The 24,505-nt window shown below is 55.1% G+C and overlaps 1 protein-coding gene across 1 annotated transcript in view; it reads right to left on the bottom strand.

Annotated features, from left to right (window-relative positions):
- The window catches only part of fhip1b (FHF complex subunit HOOK interacting protein 1B), a 76,630-nt gene that overhangs the window by 32,244 nt on the left and 19,881 nt on the right, over positions 1-24,505 (bottom strand). Inside the window, exons 4-7 of the mRNA XM_070892630.1 lie at positions 17,987-18,073; positions 16,488-16,655; positions 6,244-6,323; positions 1,012-1,181 (exon numbers count right to left, since the gene is read on the bottom strand). Coding sequence (XP_070748731.1) covers positions 1,012-1,181; positions 6,244-6,323; positions 16,488-16,655; positions 17,987-18,073 — 505 coding nt within the window. The remainder of the gene's footprint in view (positions 1-1,011; positions 1,182-6,243; positions 6,324-16,487; positions 16,656-17,986; positions 18,074-24,505) is intronic.

Raw genomic sequence — 24,505 nt, 5'->3', positions numbered from 1 at the left:
GAGCACTGCACATGTCGGAGGGCCGTCTTTCAGATGAGACATTAAACCGTCTGCCCTTGGGTGAATGTAAAATAACCCACAGTCACTATTCCGAAGAAGAGCAGGGGAGTTCTTCCCGGTGTCCTGGGCCAATATTTATCCCTCAACCAACATCACCAGAACGGGTTATCCGGTCATTATCAGGTTGCTGTTTGTGGGAGCTTGCTGTGATGGCCTGAGGCTATGGAAGGCGATAGAAAAGGCGCTTCATTGATTTGATGTACAAACACTGAGATGGAATTTCCGGGAACCGGTCCTGGCAGCTCTCAGAAGCTGTGCTACCATCCACGACACGGGCTAAGGAAGCACGAATGGATGAAGGGCTAATTGCTCAGTGAGACTGGGAGCTGGTTCATGCTACACGAAACTGTCCACACACAGGATGGAGTTCTGAATCGGGACATGGGTCAAAAACATCGGGAACATTTAAGGAAGAGTTGGATGTTGTGGTGGGTTGTGGAGATGAACGTGGTGAGATCGGCCAGAAGGACATCCGTCGACCTTGCACAGCACAGGAGGAGGCCATTCGGCCCATCGTTCCTGTGCCGGCTCTGTTAGAGAGCGATCCAATCAGTCCCACTCCTCCCGCTCTTTCCCCATCGCCCTGAAAATTTCTCCTTCATAAGTATTTATTCAATTCCCGTTTGAAAGTTACTTTTGAATCTGCTCCCACCGCCCTTTCAGGCAGCGCGTTCCCGATCACAACTCGCTGCGTAAAATAATTACCTGAATCCGGGTAATTATCGTGAATCCATGTCCCCTGGTTACCGTCCCTCCTGCCAATACCTTGGGGCCATTCCCTGGCCCATCCTTACTCTCCCTCTGCACTCGATGTCACAGTTTTAACCTTTCCCGACCCTCCCTCGACCCTCTCGTGTCCTTCGCTCCCCTAAACCTGCTGCCACGTGTAATCGGGACATTCCCGACCTCCTCCCCCGCCCAGACTCTCGCGCTCCCGGGACGGAAGCTCACCTTTGGACCAGACAGCGTGTTCCTCCTCTCGCTCCGTGCCGCCAAGATTCTCCGGCTTACAGCATTCCGGGATCAGGGACAGGAACTTGTCCGCCGTCTTCCCGTAGAAATCCTGATCCTTAACCGCCCGCCGCTGGCTCAGCATCACGTGATTGCATGGAATCAGATACCTGCCGGGGTGGTGGAGAGGGCGGGAGGGGGAGATGTCAGATTAACAGACAGGTCCTCGGCCCGAGAGAAGCCATCACAGGGTCGCGTGGCCATTGACAGCACCCCAATATTATCCACGCCTCATCACCTGTTCCTGCACCCGAGAGTTGACAAAACTCAACACAGTGCTTGTCACATTGGTCGGGGCTGTATTCCACCCTTTCAAATTAGAATTGTCGTATACAGTCCAGGAGGCCATTCAGCCCATCGTTCCTGTGCCGCTCCCCGCTCTTTCCCCACAGTCCGGCAAATTCTTCCTTTCGAGTATTTATCCAATTCCCCTGTTTGAAAGTTACTATTGAATCTGCTCCCACCGCCCTTTCAGGCAGCGCGTTCCCGATCACAACAACTCGCTGCGTAAACACATTCTCCCCATCTCCCCCTCTGGTTCCATCGTCGATTATCGTCAATCTGTGTCCCTCTGGTTCTCGACCCTTCCCCCAATGGGAACAGTTTCTCTCTCTCTACTCTGTCCAGACCCCTCATGATTGTGAACACCTCGATCAATCTCCTCTCAACCTTCTCTGCTCCGAGAACAACCCCAGCTTCTCCAGCCTCTCCACGTAACTGAAGTCCCTCATCCCTGGAATCATTCTCGTAAACTGTAGCGGGGAGCGGGGGGGGGGGGGAAACGAGGGAATGAGCGAGGATATCTGCAGTCAGATTAGAGATGAATAGGAATAATATAATTAGTGTTCTGGAAGATTTTTACATAGGATCACATCAGATACATGGCACAGGAACAGGCCATTGGGCCCAACCAGTCCATGCCGGTGTTTATGCTCCACTCGAGCCTCCTCCCGTCTTTCCTCATCTAACTCTATCAGCATATCCTTCTATTCCCTTCTCCCTCGTGTGTTTATCCAGCCTCCCCTTAAATGCATCGATACTATTCGCCTCAACCCCTCCCTGTGGCAGCGAGTTCCACATTCTCACCCCTCTCTGGGTAAAGAAGTTTCTCCTGAATTCCCGACTGGATTTAGTGGTCTTATATTGATGGCTTCTAGTGATGGCTTCTAGCGATGCTCTTCCCCACAAGTGGAAACATTCTCTCTCTCGGTCAGGCAGAGTCAGCATGGATTTATGAAGGGGAAGTCATGTTTGACAAATTTGCTGGAGTTCTTTGAGGATGTAACGAGCAGGGTGGATAAAGGGGAACCAGTGGATGTGGTGTATTTGAACTTCCAGAAGGCATTTGACAAGGTACCACATAAAAGTTCACGGCGTTGGGGGTAATATATTAGCATGAATAGAGGATTGGCTAACTAACAGAGAACAGAGAGTCGGGATAAATGGGTCAATGGTTGGCAATCAGTAACTAGTGGGGTGTCGCAGGGATCAGTGCTGGGACCCCAACTATTTACAATCTATATTAACGACTTGGAAGAAGGGATCGAGTGTAATGTAGCCAAGTTTGCTGATGATACAAAGATGGGAGGAAAAGCAATGTGTGAGGAGGATACAAAAAATCTGTAAAAGAACATAGACAGGCTAAGTGAGTGGGTAAAAATTTGACAGATGGAGTATAATCTTGGAAAGTGTGAGATTATGCACTTTGGCAGAAAAAAATCAAAGAGCAATTTATTATTTAAATGGAGAAAGATTGCAAAGTGCTGCAGTTCAGCGGGACCTGGGGGTACTTGTGCTTACTACTAGGGGGATCAAGGGGTATGGCGAGAAAGCAGGAATGGGGTACTGAAGTTGCATGTTCAGCCATGAACTAACTCATTGAATGGCGGTGCAGGCTCGAAGGGCCGAATGGCCTACTCCTGCAACTATTTTCTATGTTTCTATGCAAAAGGATAGTATGCAGGTACAGCAAGTGATCAGGAAGGCCAATGGAATCTTGGCCTTTATTGCAAAGGGGATGGAGTATAAAAGCAGGGAAGTCTTGTTACAGTTATACAGGGTATTGGTGAGGCCACACCTGGGAATATTGTGTGCAGTTTTGGTTTCCATATTTACGAAAGGATATACTTGCTTTGGAGGAAGTTCAGAGAAGGTTCACTCGGTTGATTCCGGGGATGAGGGGGTTGACTTATGAGGAAAGGTTGAGTAGGTTGGGCCTCTACTCATTGGAATTCAGAAGAATGAGAGGTGATCTTATCGAAACGTAAGATTATGAGGGGGCTTGACAAGGTGGATGCAGAGAGGATGTTTCCACTGATGGGGGAGACTAGAACTAAGGGGCATGATCTTAGAATAAGAGGCTGCCCATTTAAAACTGAGATGAGGAGAAATTTCTTCTCTCAGAGGGTTGTAAATCTGTGGAATTCTCTGCCTCAAAGAGCTGTGGAAGCCGGGACATTAATAAATTTAAGACAGAGATAGACAGTTTCTTAACCGATAAGGGAATAAAGGGTTATGGGGAGCGGGCGGGGAAGTGGAGCTGAGTCCATGATCGGATCAGCCATGATCGTATTAAATGGCGGAGCAGGCTCAAGGGGCCAAATGGCCGACTCCTGCTCCTATTTCTTATGTTCTTATGTATCCACTCGATCAAAACCTTTCATCATTTTAAAGACCCCGATTAGGTCACCCCTCAGCCTTCTCTCCAAGAGAAAAGAAACCCAGCCTGATCATCCTTTCCTGGGAGATTACCCTCGCATTTCTGGCATCCACTTATCGATTGGGTCAGCGAGGGAGCGAAGGGAATGGAATTCCTGCGATGTGCGCGGGTTTGCTCCCTCACGCAGGCTGCTCAGCGGCCTACAAAGGGCGGAGGCGTTGTTGGATCTGGATTTGAGGAATGAAAGAGGTGGGGTAGAGGGGCTGAATGTGGGTGAGCACCGTGGCAGTAGTGAGCACAATATAAAGATTACGATCTAACTAGAAAGGGGAAAATGTAGAAAAACTAGCAGAGCAGCTGGAAGCAGGGCAGGGTTGAGAAAGAACAGGAGCGAGTTGGCTGGGGTGAGGGGGAAGGAGATATTGGCACAGGACTGTCGGAAAATGAGATGTTTCGAACCAGATTGCACAAGTACATTACATCAAAACAGAAGGCAGCCACTGCTAGCTTTCCGATACCACGTTGGAAGATCTCAAATTTACAGCACATACAGGCCATTCGGCCCAACTGCTCTATGCCGGTGGTATGCTCCGCAATAAGAAGAATAATGACAAAAACTAAAGGATAATATGATAAAATAAGACACGAAGTTCAGAGCAGGACAAGGAAAGCCAGGAGGGAGCGCAAAGACAAAAGTTCCAAAAATATTATAAAGTATTTTACAAATGTATCAGTAAACAGAGAATTGTTAATTGAGGTGTGACCTGAGGGGAAGGTAAGAAAATAAGGATTAGGAGCAGGAGTCGGCCATTCGGCCCCTCGAGCCTGCTCCGCCAATCAATGAGATCACGGCTGATCATTGACCTCAACTCCACTTTCCCGCCCGATCCCCATATCCCTCGATTCCCCGAGAGTCCAAAAATCTATTGATCTCAGCCTTGAATATACTCAGAGCAATATAAGAGCAGGGAGGTTATGCTTAAATTGTATAATACTTTGGTTAGGCCACAGCTGGAGTACTGCGTGCAGTTCTGGTCACCATATTATAGGAAGGACGTAGAGAGGGTGCAGAGGAGAATTATTAGGATGCTGCCTGGAATGGAGAATCTTAGTTATGAGGACAGATTGGATAGGCTGGGTTTGTTCTCAATGGAACAGAGGAGGTTGAGAGGAGACCTCATCAAGGTGTACAAAATATTGAGGGGCCTGGACATAGTGGATAGTAAGGGCCTATTTCCATTGGTGGAGGGGTCTATTTCGAGGGGGCATAGTTATAAGGTGGTTGGTGGAAGGTTTAGAGGGGATTTGAGGAGGGGAGGCTTCTTTACGCAGAGGGTTGTGGGGATCTGGAACTTGCTGCCTGGAAGAGTGGTGGATGCAGAAACCCTCACCACATTTAAGAGATGGTTGGATGGGCACTTAAAGTGCAGTAACCTGCAGGGTTACGGATCTAGAGCTGGTAATTGAGATTAGACTGGATGACCTTTTGTTGGCCGGCTCAGATATAATGGTAAGTACTGCAGGGAATAGAATACAGCCAGGGTGTGATCTCCTGGACTAGTTTCGATTGCCTGGGTGGGTCGGAGAGGAATTTTCCCAGATTTTGTTCTCCCTAAATTGGCCTGGGTTTTTGCCTCTCCCAGGAGATCACATGGCTCCGGTTGGGGTGGAGTGTAGAATGTTTCAGTATAAGGGGTGTCACAGTTGTGTGAGGCGGACTGGTTGGGCTGGGTGCTCTTTGCCTTTCCGTCATTGTTCACAGATTTATATGTAACCTTCAGGGCTGCTGACCGAGGGCCGTGCGGCTCTTTGTCGACCGGCCTGGACACGATGGGCCGGAATGGTCTCCTTCTGCGCTCTAAATTTCTATGTTTCAACGACTCAGCATCCACAGCTCTGGGACAGAGAATTCCTGCGATTCACAGCCCTCTGAGTGAAGAAATTCATCCTCATCTCAGTCCTAAATGTAGAGGATTGTCATCCCGTAAATGAGCAATAATTGGGGGAGATATTCCATAAATATTCTCTTGGCTTGTCTTTACTAAAGAGGTCGGAGAGGTAGTGAACCCTGAAGTGTTTCTGAGTGACAGGACGATATTGTGATGGATAAAAAGATTTTTCTGGAGAAGTTAGTAAAACTGAAATAAGGTCAAGCGCCAGGGACCGATGGGATTCACCCTTGGGTCGTGGGCAAGGCGAGGCAGGCAGGTGCCGAGATCGAGAGATGATTGTTTGGGCTTATACTGAATGTGGACGAGTGTTCACATGTGGACAGAATGTTAGACCCATCATCAAAACCAGACATTGCAATCCAGGAAAATTTCTCTCTATCCACCCCGTGATCGTTTACATATCACCACTCAACCTCCGACACTCGGGAATACAACCTGCCCTCGGAATTTAACCCTTTCAGCCCCGTATCATTCTGGTGAACCTGCGCTGCTCCCCGAGGCCCGAGGGAGGCTGGGGTCCCAGCCACGTCCTGTGTCCTGTGACCACACACTGTCAGTTACCTGAGAACGAGTTGAAGCATGATGTCCTCACAACTGAGGGTCAGCAGGGTCCTGAAGAGACTGAGCGACACCATACAGAGCTGGGGAAAGACCAAGGGCGCAGTTACACACCGCACAGTCAGCAAGAAGGGAACATGCACTCCAAAACCCAGCCTCCCATACAACACAGCATCGCTCACACCTGTTCAACCCCGCTCACCCCCACCCCACCCCACTCACCCCATCCCATCCCCACTCACACCCATCCCACCCCACTCACCCCCACCCCATCCCCGCTCACCCCCACCCCATCCCCACTCACCCCCACCCCATCCCCGCTCACCCCATCCCATCCCCACTCACCCCCACCCCACCCCACTCACCCCCACCCCATCCCCGCTCACCCCCACCCCATCCCCACTCACTCCCACCCCACCCCACTCACCCCACCCCGCCCCACTCACCCCCACCCCGCTCACCCCACCCCACTCACCCCATCCCATCCCCGCTCAGCCCCACCCCATCCCCGCTCACCCCACCCTGCTCACCCCACCCCACTCACCCTACCCCACTCACCCCATCCCATCCCCGCTCAGCCCACCCCACTTACCCCCACCCCACCCCACCCCGCTCACCCCCACCCCACCCCACTCACCCCATCCCATCCCCGCTCAGCCCACCCCACTTACCCCCACCCCACCCCACCCCGCTCACCCCCACCCCACCCCACTCACCCCATCCCATCCCCGCTCAGCCCCACCCCATCCCCGCTCACCCCCACCCCACTCACCCCCACCCCCACCCCACTCACCCCCACCTCACCCCACTCATCCCCACCCCACCCCCACTCACCCCACCCCGCTCACCCCACCCCACCCCACTCACCCCATCCCATCCCCGCTTACCCCCACCCCCACCCCACTCACCCCCACCTCACCCCACTCATCCCCACCCCACCCCCACTCACCTCACCCCGCTCACCCCCACCCCACTCACCCTCACCCCACCCCCGCTCACCCCCACCCCATCCCCACTCACCCCCACCCCATCCCCACTCACACCCACCCCATCCCACTCACCCCATCCCATCCCCACTCAGCCCCACCCCACTCACCCCCCCAATTACCCCCACCCCACTCACCCCCCCAATTACCCCCACCCCACTCACCCCACCGCACTCACCCCACCCCACTCACCCCACCCCGCTCACCCCACCCCACTCACCCCACCCCATCTCATCCCCGCTCAGCCCCACCCCATCCCCACTCACCCCCACCCCACCCCCGCTCACCCCCACCCCATCCCCACTCACACCCACCCCACCCCACTCACCCCATCCCATCCCCGCTCAGTCCCACCCCATCCCCACTCACACCCACCCCACCCCACTCACCCCATCCCATCCCCGCTCACGCCCACCCCACTCACCCCACCCCACTCACCCCACCCCACTCACCCCACCCCACTCACCCCACCCCACTCACCCCACCCCGCTCACCCCACCCCACTCACCCCACCCCACTCACCCCACCCCACCCCATTCACCCCCACCCCACTCACCCCCACCCCACCCCCACTCACCCCCACCCCACCCCGCTCACCCCACCCCGCTCACCCCACCCCGCTCACCCCACACCACTCACCCCACCCCCACTCACCCCCACCCCATCCCCACTCACCCCCACCCCATCCCCACTCACCCCCACCCCATCCCCGCTCACCCCCACCCCACTCACCCCCACCCCATCCCCGCTCACCCCCACCTCACTCACCCCCACCCCACCCTACTCACCCCCACCCCACCCCCACTCACCCCATCCCATCCCCGCTCACCCCCACCCCATCCCCACTCACACCCACCCCACCCCACTCACCCCCACCCCATCCCCGCTCACCCCCACCCCATCCCCGCTCACCCCCACCCCAACCCCGCTCACCCCCACCCCACTCACCCCCGCCCCACCCCCGCTCACCCCCACCCCAACCCCGCTCACCCCCACCCCACTCACCCCCACCCCAACCCCGCTCACCCCCACCCCACTCACCCTCACCCCGCTCACCCCCACCCCATCCCCACTCACCCCCACCCCACCGCACTGACCCCCACCCCATCCCCGCTCACCCCCACTCCACCCCACTGACCACCAACCCAACCCCGCTCACCCCCACCTCACTCACCCCCACCCCACCCCAGCTTACCCTCACCCCACTCACCCCCACCCCATCCCCGCTCACCCCCTCCCCATCCCTGCTCACCCCCTCCCCAGCGCCACTCACCCCATCCCCGCTCACCCCCACCCCAACCCCGCTCACCCCCACCCCACTCACCCCCACCCCACCCCCGCTCACCCCCACCCCAACCCCGCTCACCCCCACCCCACTCACCCCCACCCCAACCCCGCTCACCCCCACCCCACTCACCCTCACCCCGCTCACCCCCACCCCATCCCCACTCACCCCCATCCCACCGCACTGACCCCCACCCCATCCCCGCTCACCCCCACCCCACCCCACTGACCACCAACCCAACCCCGCTCACCCCCACCTCACTCACCCCCACCCCACCCCAGCTCACCCTCACCCCACTCACCCCCACCCCATCCCCGCTCACCCCCTCCCCATCCCCGCTCACCCCCTCCCCATCCCTGCTCACCCACTCCCCATCCCTGCTCACCCCCTCCCCATCCCTGCTCACCCCCTCCCCATCGCCACTCACCCCCACCCCATCCCCGCTCAACCCCACCCCAACCCCGCTCACCCCCACCCCACTCACCCCCACCCCACCCCCGCTCACCCCCACCCCAACCCCGCTCACCCCCACCCCACTCGCCCCCACCCCAACCCCGCTCACCCCCACCCCACCCCACTGACCCCCAACCCAACCCCGCTCACCCCCACCTCACTCACCCCCACCCCACCCCAGCTCACCCTCACCCCACTCACCCCCACCCCATCCCTGCTCACCCCCTCCCCATCCCTGCTCACCCCCTCCCCATCCCTGCTCACCCCCTCCCCATCGCCACTCACCCCCACCCCATCCCCGCTCAACCCCACCCCACCCCCGCTCACCCCCACCCCAACCCCGCTCACCCCCACCCCACTCACCCCCACCCCAACCCCGCTCACCCCCACCCCACCCCACTGACCCCCAACCCAACCCCGCTCACCCCCACCTCACTCACCCCCACCCCACCCCAGCTCACCCTCACCCCACCCTGCTCACCCCATCCCCACTCACCCCCACCCCACCGACCCCAACCCGATCCCCGCTCACCCCCACCCCACCCCACTGACCCTCAACCCAACCCCGCTCACCCCCACCCCACCGACCCCAACCCGATCCCCGCTAACCCCCACCCCACCCCACTGACCCTCAACCCAACCCCGCTCACCCCCACCCCACCCCCGCTCACCCCCACCCCACCCCCGCTCACCCTCACCCCATCCCCACTCACCCCCACCCCACCGAACCCCAACCCACCCCCGCTCACCCCATCCCCACTCACCCCCACCTCAACCCCGCTCACACCCACCCCATCCCCACTCACCCCCACCTCAACCCCGCTCACCCCAACCCCAACCCCGCTCACACCCACCTCAACCCCGCTCACACCCACACCAACCCGCTCACCCCCACCTCAACCCCGCTCACACCCACCTCAACCCCGCTCACACCCACCTCAACCCCGCTCACACACACCTCAACCCCACTCACACCCACCTCAACACCGCTCACCCCAACCTCAACCCCATTCACATCCACCTCAACCCCGCTCACCCCCACCTCAACCCCGCTCACACCCACCTCAACCCCGCTCACACCCACCTCAACCCCGCTCACACCCACCTCAACCCCGCTCACACCCACCTCAACCCCGCTCACACCCACCCCAACCCCACTCACACCCACCTCAACCCCGCTCACACCCACCTCAACCCCGCTCACACCCACCTCAACCCCGCTCACCCACCCCAACCCCGCTCACACCCACCTCAACCCCGCTCACACCCACCCCAACCCGCTCACACCCACCCCAACCCCACTCACACCCACACCCCAACCCCACTCACCCCCACCCCAACCCCACTCACACCCACCCCAACCCGCTCACACCCACCTCAACCCCGCTCACACCCACCTCATCCCCTCTCACCCCAATCCCAACCCCACTCACACCCACCCCAACCCCACTCACACCCACACCCCAACCCCACTCACCCCCACCCCAACCCCACTCACACCCACCCCAACCCGCTCACACCCACCTCATCCCCGCTCACACCCACCTCAACCCCGCTCACACCCACCCCAACCCCGCTCACACCCACCTCAACCCCGCTCACACCCATCGCAACCCTGCTCACACCCACCCCAACCCCACTCACACCCACCCCAATCCGCTCACACCCACCGCAACCCCGCTCACACCCACCTCAACCCCGCTCACACCCACCTCAACCCCGCTCACACCCACCTCAACCCCGCTCACCCACCCCAACCCCGCTCACACCCACCTCAACCCCGCTCACCCCAATCCCAACCCCACTCACACCCACCCCATCCCCGCTCACCCCAACCCCAACCCCACTCACCCCCACCCCAACCCCGCTCACACCCACCTCAACCCCGCTCACACCCACCTCAACCCCGCTCACACCCACCTCAACCCCGCTCACACCCACCCCAACCCCGCTCACACCCACCTCAACCCCGCTCACACCCACCTCAACCCCGCTCACACCCACCTCAACCCCGCTCACACCCACCCCAACCCCGCTCACACCCACCTCAACCCCGCTCACACCCACCCCAACCCCGCTCACACCCACCTCAACTCCGCTCACACCCACCTCAACCCCGCCCACACCCACCCCAACCCCGCTCACACCCACCCCAACCCCGCTCACACCCACCTCAACCCCGCTCACACCCACCTCAACCCCGCTCACACCCACCTCAACCCCGCTCACACCCACCTCAACCCCGCTCACACCCACCCCAACCCCGCTCACACCCACCCCAACCCCGCTCACACCCACCTCATCCCCGCTCACACCCACCTCATCCCCTCTCACCCCAATCCCAACCCCGCTCACCCCACCCTAAACCCGCTCATCCCCACCCCACTCACCCCAATCCCAACCCCGCTCACCCCACCCTAAACCCGCTCATCCCCACCCCACTCACCCCAATCCCAACCCCGCTCAGCCCCAACCCAACCCCGCTCACACCCATTCAATCCCACTCACACACTTTCAATACCGCTCACACCCACCCTATATCCGCTCACCCCCATTCAACCCACCCCAACCCCGCTCACACCCAACACCCAGCCTCGCACACAGCAAACACCCAATCCAACCCCTCACAGCCAACATAAAACCTAGGCCACCTGACACCCAACATTTAACGCAGTCCCTCTGTGTGTATTTCAGGCTAAGCTGTAAACAGTGTTTATTGTAATGTGCACATTTATACAGAAAAACCAATTATCAGCAGATGAAAAGAATGGCAATAATTAATGTGCATTGGCATTTGCAATCAGCTCCGGAACAAAAAAAGAAACCGTCCAAATTGTTAAGAGTCCTTTAACTCAGATTGAGTTGACTGTAAGATGGGCGTTCCTAATGTGACTGTGATGTCCTGGCTGAACTCCGTGAAACAGGACTCCAGTTTCCAGTTGAGCTGCGTGAACCAACGGTACAATGAAAGGCCACCCGCGATATACTGTGACCTGGTTATCTTCTGCGTGCTCAAGATCGAAGGCTGACCTGTCACAACAGGCAGGTGTATTTGTAGCAAAACCCAAACTCTTTCTTACCGGCCTGATGCAAAACAACCCATTATTTCTATCCACTGGGGTAGACGGAACGTGAAAGAGCGGTGTGAAGGAGCTGACTCATGTGGAAGGCCACCTCCAGTGGCCAGCGAGCTGGAACATTCCAACAGCTGTGCCAGAAACCAATGGGGGAATTCCTGTGTCATGAACACACACTGCCTCTGCACAGATTTGTGTATTTGTCCCACCTTCAGGCTCTTGAAACATGAAAGGTGTTGGGAAGTTTTACCGTCAACAACAGTCACAGTTTCCATTTTTAAACAAAACCCCATGTTCCTTTCATAGCTACCATTCAACCGAAAAGATGTAACACAGGAAATTCATACTGTGAATCAGGGCGAGGACACAATCGAGATCGTCCATGGTGCTTTACCACAGTTGAATAAAAAGACTTGCATTTATATAGCGCCTTTCACGACCTCAGGATGTCCCAAAGCGCTTTACAGGAAATGAAGAAAATTAGGAGTGTAGTCACTGTTGTAATGTGGGAAACGCAGCAGGCAATCTGCACACAGCAAGCTCCCACACACAGCAATGTGACAATGACCGGATAATCTATTTTAGTGAGGTTGGTGGAGGGATAAATCTTTACCCAGGGGAGAATTTCCCTGCTCTTCTTTGAAATAGTGCTGTGGGATCTTTTACATCCACCCGAGAGCCATGGCTTAACATCTCATCCAAACCGACAGTGCAGCACTCCCTCAGTACTGCCCCTCCGACAGTGCGGCACTCCCTCAGTACTGCCCCTCCGACAGTGCTGCACTCCCTCAGTACTGCCCCTCCGACAGTGCGGCACTCCCTCAGTACTGCCCCTCCGACAGTGCGGCACTCCCTCAGTACTGCCCCTCCGACAGTGCTGCACTCCCTCAGTACTGCCCCTCCGACAGTGCGACACTCCCTCAGCACTGCCCCTCCGACAGTGCGGCACTCCCTCAGCACTGCCCCTCCGACAGTGCGGCACTCCCTCAGCACTGCCCCTCCGACAGTGCAGCACTCCCTCAGAACTGCCCCTCCGACAGTGCAGCACTCCCTCAGTACTGCCCCTCCGACAGTGCTGCGCTCCCTCAGTACTGCCCCTCCGACAGTGCAGCGCTCCCTCAGTACTGCCCCTCCGACAGTGCTGCACTCCCTCAGTACTGTCCCTCCGACAGTGCAGCACTCCCTCAGTACTGCCCCTCCGACAGTGCGGCACTCCCTCAGTACTGCCCCTCCGACAGTGCTGCACTCCCTCAGTACTGCCCCTCCGACAGTGCGGCACTCCCTCAGTACTGCCCCTCCGACAGTGCGGCACTCCCTCAGCACTGCCCCTCCGACAGTGCGGCACTCCCTCAGCACTGCCCCTCCGACAGTGCGGCACTCCCTCAGCACTGCCCCTCCGACAGTGCAGCACTCCCTCAGAACTGCCCCTCCGACAGTGCAGCACTCCCTCAGTACTGCCCCTCCGACAGTGCTGCGCTCCCTCAGTACTGCCCCTCCGACAGTGCAGCACTCCCTCAGTACTGCCCCTCCGACAGTGCTGCACTCCCTCAGTACTGTCCCTCCGACAGTGCAGTGCTCCCTCAGTACTATCCCTCCAACAGTGCGACACTCCCTCAGTACTGCCCCTCCGACAGTGCGGCGCTCCCTCAGCACTGCCCCTCCGACAGTGCGGCACTCCCTCAGCACTGCCCCTCCGACAGTGCGGCACCCCCTCAGTACTGCCCCCCCTCAGTACTGCCCCTCTGACAGTGCGGCACTCCCTCCGTACTGCCCCTCCGACAGTGCTGCACTCCCTCAGTACTGCCCCTCCGACAGTGCAGCACTCCCTCAGTACTGCCCCTCCGACAGTGCTGCACTCCCTCAGCACTGCCCCTCCGACAGTGCAGCACTCCCTCAGTACTGCCCCTTCGACAGTGCGGCACTCCCTTAGCACTGCCCCTCCGACAGTGCTGCACTCCCTCAGTACTGCCCCTCCGACAGTGCAGCACTCCCTCAGTACTGCCCCTCCGACAGTGCTGCACTCCCTCAGTACTGCCCCTCCGACAGTGCTGCACTCACTCAATACTGCCCCTCCGACAGTGCTGCACTCCCTCAGCACTGCCCCTTCGAAAGTGCAGCACTCCCTCAGTACTGCCCCTCCGACAGTGCGGCACTCCCTCAGTACTGCCCCTCCGACAGTGCGGCACTCCCTCAGTACTGCCCCTCCGACAGTGCGGCACTCCCTCAGTACTGCCCCTCCGACAGTGCGGCACTCCCTCAGCACTGCCCCTCCGACAGTGCAGAGCTCCCTCAGTACTGCCACTCCGACAGTGCGGCGCTCCCTCAGTACTGCCCCTCCGACTGTGCGGCACTCCCTCAGCACTGCCCCTCCGACAGTGCAGCACTCCCTCAGTACTGCCCCTCCGACAGTGCGGCACTCCCTCAGTACTGTCCCTCCGACAGTGCAGTGCTCCCTCAGTACTATCCCTCCAACAGTGCGACACTCCCTCAGTACTGCCCCTCCGACAGTGCGGCGCTCCCTCAGCACTGCCCCTCCGACAGTGCGGCACTCCCTCAGCACTGCCCCTCCGACAGTGCGGCACCCCCTCAGTACTGCCCCCCCTCAGTACTGCCCCTCTGACAGTGCGGCACTCCCTCCGTACTGCCCCTCCGACAGTGCTGCACTCCCTCAGTACTGCCCCTCCGACAGTGCAGCACTCCCTCAGTACTGCCCCTCCGACAGTGCTGCACTCCCTCAGTACTGCCCCTCCGACAGTGCAGCACTCCCTCAGTACTGCCCCTTCGACAGTGCGGCACTCCCTTAGCACTGCCCCTCCGACAGTGCAGCACTCCCTCAGTACTGCCCCTCCGACAGTGCTGCACTCCCTCAGTACTGCCCCTTCGACAGTGCTGCACTCACTCAATACTGCCCCTCAGACAGTGCTGCACTCCCTCAGCACTGCCCCTTCGACAGTGCAGCACTCCCTCAGTACTGCCCCTCCGACAGTGCTGCACTCCCTCAGTACTGCCCCTCCGACAGTGCAGCACTCCCTCAGTACTGCCCCTCCGACAGTGCGGCGCTCCCTCAGTACTGCCCCTCCGACAGTGCAGCACTCCCTCAGTACTGCCCCTCCGACAGTGCAGCACTCCCTCAGTACTGCCCCTCCGACAGTGCTGCACTCCCTCAGTACTGCCCCTCCGACAGTGCAGCACTCCCTCAGTACTGCCCCTTCGACAGTGCGGCACTCCCTTAGCACTGCCCCTCCGACAGTGCTGCACTCCCTCAGTACTGCCCCTCCGACAGTGCAGCACTCCCTCAGTACTGCCCCTCCGACAGTGCTGCACTCCCTCAGTACTGCCCCTCCGACAGTGCTGCACTCACTCAATACTGCCCCTCCGACAGTGCAGCACTCCCTCAGTACTGCCCCTCCGACAGTGCAGCACTCCCTCAGCACTGCCCCTCCGACAGTGCAGCACTCCCTCAGTACTGCCCCTCCGACAGTGCGGCACTCCCTCAGTACTACCCCTCCGACAGTGCGGCGCTCCCTCAGTACTGCCCATCCGACAGTGCGGCGCTCCCTCAGTACTGCCCCTCCGACAGTGCGGCACTCCCTCAGTACTGCCCCTCCGACAGTGCGGCACTCCCTCAGTACTGCCCCTCCGACAGTGCGGCACTCCCTCAGTACTGCCCCTCCGACAGTGCGGCACTCCCTCAGTACTGCCCCTCCGACAGTGCGGCACTCCCTCAGCACTGCCCCTCCGACAGTGCAGTGCTCCCTCAGTACTGCCCCTCCGACAGTGCGGTGCTCCCTCAGCACTGCCCCTCCGACTGTGCGGCACTCCCTCAGCACTGCCCCTCCGACAGTGCGGCACTCCCTCAGCACTGCCCCTCCGACAGTGCGGCGCTCCCTCAGCACTGCCCCTCCGACAGTGCAATGCTCCCTCAGTACTGCCCCTCCGACAGTGCAGCACTCCCTCAGCACTGCCCCTCCGACAGTGCAGCACTCCCTCAGTACTGCCCCTCCGACAGTGCAGCACTCCCTCAGCACTGCCCCTCCGACAGTGCAATGCTCCCTCAGTACTGCCCCTCCGACAGTGCGGCACTCCCTCAGTACTGCCCCTCCGACAGTGCGGCGCTCCCTCAGTACTCCCCCTCCGACAGTGCGGCACTCCCTCAGTACTGCCCCTCCGACTGTGCGGCACTCCCTCAGCACTGCACTGGGAGTGTCAGCCTAGATTATGGGCTCAGGTTTCTGCAGTGGGGCATGAACCCATGACCTTCTGACTCTTGAGGTGAGAGTGCTGCCCACTGAGCCACAGCTGGCTCACACAGCTGGCTGACACTGACTGTGTGGCCTCAGGCTCGGTGGGTGGGTGTTGGGGTGAGGCAGCGAGGGGTGACCCACACACGGTGACCACGAGTGCGGGGGTTCTACACTGTGGCGGTGCGGCTGACCGGAGACTCACCCTGGAGTTGCTGCTGATACGGCTGATCAAAGTGTCGAGGATGGTGATGTTCTCGTGCCTGTGCAGGACGATGAAACGCAGGAAGGTTTTGAGCAGTGCCACCTCTGTTATGCTGCGTAGGAAGAGGTCCAGGTAGGCGGTGCTGGCTATCATCTCCTCAATGGACGTCTGCAGGAATCAGAGTGTGTACACAGTCAGCCCAGAAAGCCCTCTCGCATCTAAAAGCTCCCTGCGGCTAGTCCACGGGACACCTGCACTGACACTAAGCGGGCTCCATGACACAGGGTGAGCCCACTCCGCAGACAGACGTGGGATCCCGCCCGCCTCTGGCAGCTGATACAGGAGCAGAGGCCACGCGGAATTGCTCCACCGGCCTCTTTTACGAAAAAGAGAACTTGCATCTTGATAGCACCTTTCACATCCCCAGAACTTCCCAGAGCGCTTTACAGCTGGTGAACTACTTTTCAAATGCAGTCACTGTTGTAATGTAGGAAAGGCGGCAGCCAATTTTGCGCACAGCAAGCTCCCACAAACAGCAATGCTATGGTGGAGGGATAAATATTGGCCCCAGGACACCGGGGAGAACTCCCCTGCTCTTCTTCCAATAGTGCCCTGGGATCTGAGAGGGCAGACAGGGCCTCAGTTTAACGTCTCATCGAAAGCCTCCGACAGTGCGGCGCTCCCTCAGTACTGCCCCTCCGACAGTGCGCCGCTCCCTCAGTACTGCCCCTCCGACAGTGCGCCGCTCCCACAGTACTGCCCCTCCGACAGTGCGGCACTCCCTCAGTACTGCCCCTCCGACAGTGCGGCGCTCCCTCAGTACTGCCCCTCCGACAGTGCAGCGCTCCCTCAGTACTGCCCCTCCGACAGTGCGCCGCTCCCTCAGCACTGCCCCTCCGACAGTGCGGCGCTCCCTCAGTACTGCCCCTCCGACAGTGCGGCGCTCCCTCAGCACTGCCCCTCCGACAGTGCAGCGCTCCCTCAGTATTGCCCCTCTGACAGTGTGGCACTCCCTCAGTACTGCCTCTCCGACAGTACAACGCTCCCTCAGAACTGCCCCTCCGACAGTGCGGCACTCCCTCAGTACTGCCTCTCCGACAGTACAACGCTCCCTCAGAACTGCCCCTCCGACATTGTGGCACTCCCTCAGTCTGGATTTTGTGCTGCAAAATCTGCAGTGGGACTTGAACCCACAACCTGACTCAGAGGTGATGGTGCTACTCGCTGAGCCAGGCCGATGCCTTTGTCTATTGCCGGTGAGCTGTGAGCGCAGGTCGCGAGCCTCGAGGCAGCTGGCCGGCCGTGGGATGCCACGTAAGCAGGGCGGCAGTGACGTGTTGACGGTGAGCAGGAGGAGGTGCTCAGGAGGCTGAGGGCCAGAGGAGGGATGGAGTGGTAGGGGAGTGGAAGGCGGGAATGCAATGGGGGGCAGGGGGGTCAGAGAGCGGGCTGTGAGCGAGGGTGACTGGGCCTGGTGTAGGAGAAGGTCTCAGGCTTACCTTATGGAGTGCGGGCCCCATGACCGGCACCAAGAAGCCATTGTGGACGTAATCCACCAGCTGGTTCCGGACGAGGGGATGGGCTACCTGGAAAAAGCAGAAAGCAAACGCTGGGTAAACAGGACCAAACGACAGGGACGGGTACAATCCCCCAGTCGCTGCCCACCAAACATGGATATTTAAAGGACTCCCAATTATACCGCGATTCACCACTTCAGGACATCCCAAAACACTCCACAGCCAACAAAGGACTTCTGACGTACTGCTGTAACTCAGGGAGACACGATAGCCACTACTGAGCATAGCAAGATCCCAAACAGTAAATTAACCTTAGAAAAATAGACAATAGGAGGAGTCGTAGGCCATTCGGCCCTTCGAGCCTGCACCACCATGCAATATGATCATGGCTGATCCTCTATCTCAACACCATATTCCCGCTTTCTCCCCATACCCCGTGATGCCTTTGTGTCTAGAAATCTATTTATCTCCCTCTTAAATATATTCAGTGACTTGGCCTCCACAGCCTTCTGTGGTAGAGAATTCCACAGGTTCACCACCCTCTGAGTGAAAACATTTCTCCTCATCTCGCTCCTAAATTTCCTACCCCGTATCCTGAGACTGTGACCCCTTGTTCTAGACTTCCCAGCCCGGGGAAACACCCTCCCCGCATCCACCAACCCCGTCAGAATTTTATACGTTTCAATCAGATCCCCTCTCATTCTTCTAAACTCTAGTGAATACGAGCCTAGTCGACCCAGTCTCTCCTCATATGACAGTCCTGCCATCCCAGGAATCAGTCTGGTGAACCTTCGCTGCACTCCCTCTATGGCAAGTATATCCTTTCTTAGGTAAGGAGACCAAATCTGCACACAATACTCCAGGTGCGGTCTCACCAAGGCCCTGTATAACTGTAGTAAGACATCCTTGCTCCTGTACTCAAATCCTCTTGCAATGAAGACCAACATACCATTTGCCCCTAATTGCTTGCTGCACCATGTTTGCTTTCAATGACTGGTGTACAAGGACACCCAGGTCCCTCTGTACATCGACACTTCCCAAGCCATCACCATTTAAATAACACTTTGTCCTTAAGTTTTTCCTAACAAAGTGGATAACTTCACATTTATCCTCGTTATACTGCACCTGCCATGTGTTTGCCCACTCACTCAACCTATCTAAATCGCCTTGCAGCATCATTGCATCCTCCTCACAACTCACAATCCCACCTAGTTTTGTGTTGTCAGCAAACTTGGAAATATTACATTTAGTTCCCTCACCCAAATCATTTATATATATTGTGAATAGCTGGGGCCCCAGCACTGATCCCTGTGGTACCCCACTAGTCACTGCCCGCCACCCCGAAAAAGACCCGTTTATTCCTACACTCTATTTCCTGTCAGTTAAACAATTTTCAATCCATGCCAATACATTACCTACAATCCTATCTGCTGCAATTTTACACACTAACCTCTTATGTGGGACTTTACCAAAGGCCTTCTGAAAATCCAAATACACTACGTCCACTGGTTCTCCCTTATCTATTCTATCAGTTACATCCTCAAAAAGCTCCAGTAGGTTTATCAAACATGATTTTCCTTTCATAAATCCAAGTTGACTTTGTTTAATCCAGTTGGTATTATCTAAGTGTGCCGTTATCACATCCTTTATAATAGACTCTAGCATTTTCCCTACTACTGATGTGAGGCTAACCGGTCTGTAGTTCCCTGTTTTCTCTCTCCCTCCTTTTTTAAATAGTGGGGTTACATTTGCCCCCCTCCAATCTGCAGGAACTGTTCCATAATCTATAGAATTTTGGAAGATGACAACCAATGCATCCACTATTTCCATGGCTACCTCTTTTAGTATTCTGGGATGCAGATCATCAGGCCCTGGGGATTTATCGGCCTTCAGTCCCATTAGTTTCTCCAGCACTATTTTCTTACTAATAATCATTTATTTTAATTCCTCTTGCTCACTAGACCCTTAGTTCCCTAGTATTTCTGGGACGTTATTTGTATCCTCTTCCGTGAAGACAGAACTGAAGTATTTATTTAATTATTCTGCCATTTCCTTGTTCCCCATTATAAATTCTCCCGTTTCTGTCTGTAAAGCACCTACATTTGTCTTCACTAATCATTTTCTTTTTACGTACTTGTAGAAACTTTTGTAGTCGGTTTTTATGTTCCCTGCAAGTTTATTCTCATACTCTATTTTTCCCCTCTTAATCAATCATTTGGTCCTTTTTTGCTGAATTCTAAACTGCTCCCAATCCTCAGGCTTGCTAATTTTTCTGGCAACTTTGTATAACTTCTCTTTGGATCTAATACTATCCTTAATTTCTTTTGTTAGCCATGGTTGGGCCACTTTTCCTTTTGTATTTTTACGCCAGAAAGGAATGTATAACTGTTGCAATTCATGCATTTGTTCCTTAAATATTAGCCATTGCTTATCCACTGTCATGCCTTTTAATGAATCTTCCCAATCTATCATAGCCAATTCATTCCTCATATCTTCGCAGTTTCCTTTGTTTAGATTTAGGACCCTAGTTTCGGATTGGACGATTTCATTTTCCATCTTAATAAAGAACTCAATCATGTTCTGGCCACTCTTCCCGAAAGGACCCCGCACCAACAAGGCTGTTAATTAACCCCTTCTCATTACCCTATACCCAATCTAGGATAGCCTGTTCCCGAGTAGGCTCCTCAATATACTGGTCTAAAAAACCATCTCGTACACACTCCAGGAATTCATCTGCCACAGTATTATTACTAATTTGGTTTGGCCAGTCTATATGTAGAGTAAAGTCACTTACGATTACTGTAGTACCCTTGCTACATGCATCTCTAATTTCCTGTTTGATGTCGTCCCCTACACTATCACTACTGTTTGGAGGCCTAGAGACAACTCCCACCAATGTTTTCTGCCCCTTGGTGCTCCTTAGCTCCACCCAGACTGATTCTACATCTTGATTTTCTGAGTCAATATCCTTTCTCACTATTGCTCTGATTTGATCTTTTACTAACAACACCACACCATCCCCTCTTCCCTTTTGCCTGTCCTTCCTAAATATCGAATATCCTTGGATATTCAGTTCCCAACCCTGGTCACCCTGTAAAAGGCCCAGCAGCAAGCTACTGCAGGGAGAAAGGGGGAAAAAAAGTAAAACGAAATCGAAAGGTGACGTCACAGCCAAGAGGGTAAGTGATTGGCCTGTGATTGGTGAGTAGATTTTCCTTATTTTTATCTTTTTCTTTTTCTTATCAGTAAGTAACCTTTGACATAGTTGCCAAATTAAATTAACTTAAGGGTTAAGTCATGGCAGGAGAGCCCAGTCCCGTGTCATGCTCCTCCTGTGATATGTGGGAAATCAGGGATAGTGTCCCTGACGACTATGTATGCAGGAAGTGTATCCAGCTGCAGCTCTTGACAGATCACAGTGCGGCACTGGAGCTGCGCATGGATTCACTCTAGAGCATCCGCGATGCTGAGCATGTTGTGAATAGCACGTTTAATGAGTTGGTCACACCGCAGGTATAGGTTACAAAGGCAGATAGGGAATGGGTGACCATCAAGTAGAACAGGAACAGGAAGGCAGTGCAGGAGTCCCCGCGGTCATTTCCCTCCAAAACAGATGCACCGTTTTGGGTACTGTTGGGGGGATGATTCACCAGGAGAAGGCAGCAGCAGCCAAGTTCATGGCACCGTGGGTGGCTCTGCTGCACAGGAGGGCAAGAAAAAGAGTGGGAGAGCGATAGTGATAGGGGATTCAATTGTAAGGGGAATAGATAGGCGTTTCTGCGGTTGCAACCGAGACTCCAGGATGGTATGTTGCCTCCCTGGTGGAAGGGTCAAGGATGTCTTGGAGCGGCTGCAGGGCATTCTGGAGGGGGAGGGTGAACAGCCAGTTGTCGTAGTACATATAGGTACCAGCGATATAGGTAAAAAAACGGGATGAGGTCCTACAAGCTAAAGTTAGGGAGCTAGGAGTCAAATTAAAAAGTAGAACCTCAAAGATAGTAATCTCAGGATTGCTACCAGTGCCACGTACTAGTCAGAGTAGAAATTACAGGATAGCTAAGATGAATACATGGCTTGAGCAGTGGTGCAGAAGGGAGAGATTCAAATTCCTGGGACATTGGAACTGGTTCTGGGGGAGGTGGGACCAGTACAAACCGGACGGTCTGCACCTGGGCAGGACCGGAACCAATGTCCTAGGGGGAGTGTTTGCTAGTGCTATTGGGGAGGGGTTAAACTAATATGGCAGGGGGATGGGAACCTATGCAGGGAGACAGAGGGAAGTAAAATGGGGGCAGAAGCAAAAGATAGAAAGAAGAAAAGTAAAAGTGGAGAGCAGAGAAACCCAAGGCAAAAAGCAAAAAGGGTCACATTACAGCAAAATTTTAAAGCGACAAAGTGTGTTAAAAAGACAAGCCTGAAGGCTCTGTGCCTCAATGCGAGGAGTATTCGTAATAAGGTGGATGAATTAAATGCGCAGACAGCTATTAACGAATATGATATAATTGGGATTACGGAGACATGGCTCCAGGGTGACCAAGGCTGGGAACTCAACATCCAGGGGTATTCAACATTCAGGAAGGATAGACAGAAAGGAAAAGGAGGTGGGGTAGAGTTGCTGGTTAAAGAGGAAATCAATGCAAAAGTAAGGAAGGACACCTTGGATAATGTGGAATCGGTATGAGTAAAGCTGTGGAATACCAAAGGGCAGAAAATGCTAGTGGGAGTTGTGTACAGACCACCAAACAGTAGAAGTGAGTTTGGGGACAGCATTAAACAAGAAATTAGGGACGCGTGCAATAAAGGTACAACAGTTATCATGGGCGACTTTAATCTACATTTGATTGGGCTAACCAAACTGGTAGCAATACGGTGGAGGAGGATTTCATGGAGTGTATTAGGGATAGTTTTCCAGACCAGTATGTCGAGGAACCAACTAGAGGGCTGGCCATCTGGACTGGGTGATGTGTATTCAGAAAGCACTAATTAGCAATCTTGTTGTGCGAGGCCCCTTGGGGAAGAGTGACCATAATATGGTAGAATTCTTTATTAAGATGGAGAGTGACACAGTTAATTCAGAGACTAGGGTTCTGAACATAAGGAAAGGTAACTTCGATGGTATGAGACGTGAATTGGCTAGAATAGACTGGCAAATGATACTTAAAGGGTTGACGGTGGATAGGCAATGGCAAACATTTAAAGATCACATGGATGAACTACAACAATTGTACATCCCTGCCTGGAGTAAAAATAAAATGGGGAAAGTGGCTCAACTGTGGCTAACAAGGGAAATTAGGGATAGTGTTAAATCCAAGGAAGAGGCATATAAATTGACCAGAAAAAGCAGCAAACCTGAGGAATTTAGAATTCAGCAGAGGAGGACAAAGGGTTTAATTAGGAGGGGGAAAATAGAGTATGAGAGAAAGCTTGCTGGAAACATAAAAACTGACTGCAAAAGTTTCTATAGATATGAGAAGAGAAAAAGTTTTGTGAAAGACAAATGTAGGTCCCTTGCAGACAGAATCAGGTGAATTTAAAATGGGGAACAAAGAAATGGCAGACCAATTGAACAAATACTTTGGTTCTGTCTTCACGAAGGAAGACACAAATAACCTTCCAGAAATACTAGGGGAAAGTGGGTCTAGCGAGGAGGAGGAGCTGAAGGAAATCCTTATTAGTCAGGAAATAGTGTTAGGGAAATTGATGGGACTGAAGGCCGATAAATCCCCAGGGTCTGATAGTTTGCATCCCAGAGTACTTAAGGAAGTGGCCCTAGAACTGGATGCATTGGTGATCATTTTCCAAGAGTCTATCGACTCTGTATCAGTTCCTATGGACTGGAGGGTAGCCAATGTAATATCACTTTTTAAAAAAGGAGGTAGAGAAAACAGGAAATTATAGACCGGTTAGCCTGACATCAGTAGTGGGGAAAATGTTGGAATCAATTATTAAAGATGAAATAGCAGCGCATTTGGAAAGCAGTGACAGGATCGGTCCAAGTCAGCATGAATTTATGAAAGGGAAATTCTGCTTGACAAATCTTCTAGAATTTTTTGAGGATGTAACTAGTAGAGTGGACAAGGGAGAACCAGTGGATGTGGTGTATTTGGACTTTCAAAAGGCTTTTGACAAGGTCCCACAAGAGATTGGTGTGCAAAATTAAAGCACATGATATTGGGGGTAATGTGTTGACGTGGATAGAGAACTGGTTGGCAGACAGGAAGCAGAGAGTCGGGATAAATGGGTCCTTTTCAGAATGGCAGGCAGTGACTAGTGGGGTGCCGCAGGGTTCAGTGCTGGGACCCCAGCTATTTACAAAATACATTAATGATTTAGATGAAGGAATTGAGTGTAATATCTCCAAGTTTGCAGATGACACTAAACTGGGTGGCAGTGTGAGTTGTGAGGAGGATGCTAAGAGGCTGCAGGGTGACTTGGACAGGTTAGGTGAGTGGGCAAATGCATAGCAGATGCAGTATAATGTGGATAAATGTGAGGTTATCC

The sequence above is a fragment of the Pristiophorus japonicus genome, chromosome 10 (genome assembly GCF_044704955.1).
Source record: "Pristiophorus japonicus isolate sPriJap1 chromosome 10, sPriJap1.hap1, whole genome shotgun sequence".
Taxonomy (NCBI): domain Eukaryota; kingdom Metazoa; phylum Chordata; class Chondrichthyes; family Pristiophoridae; genus Pristiophorus; species Pristiophorus japonicus.
This window is presented reverse-complemented; position numbering and strand designations above follow the sequence as displayed.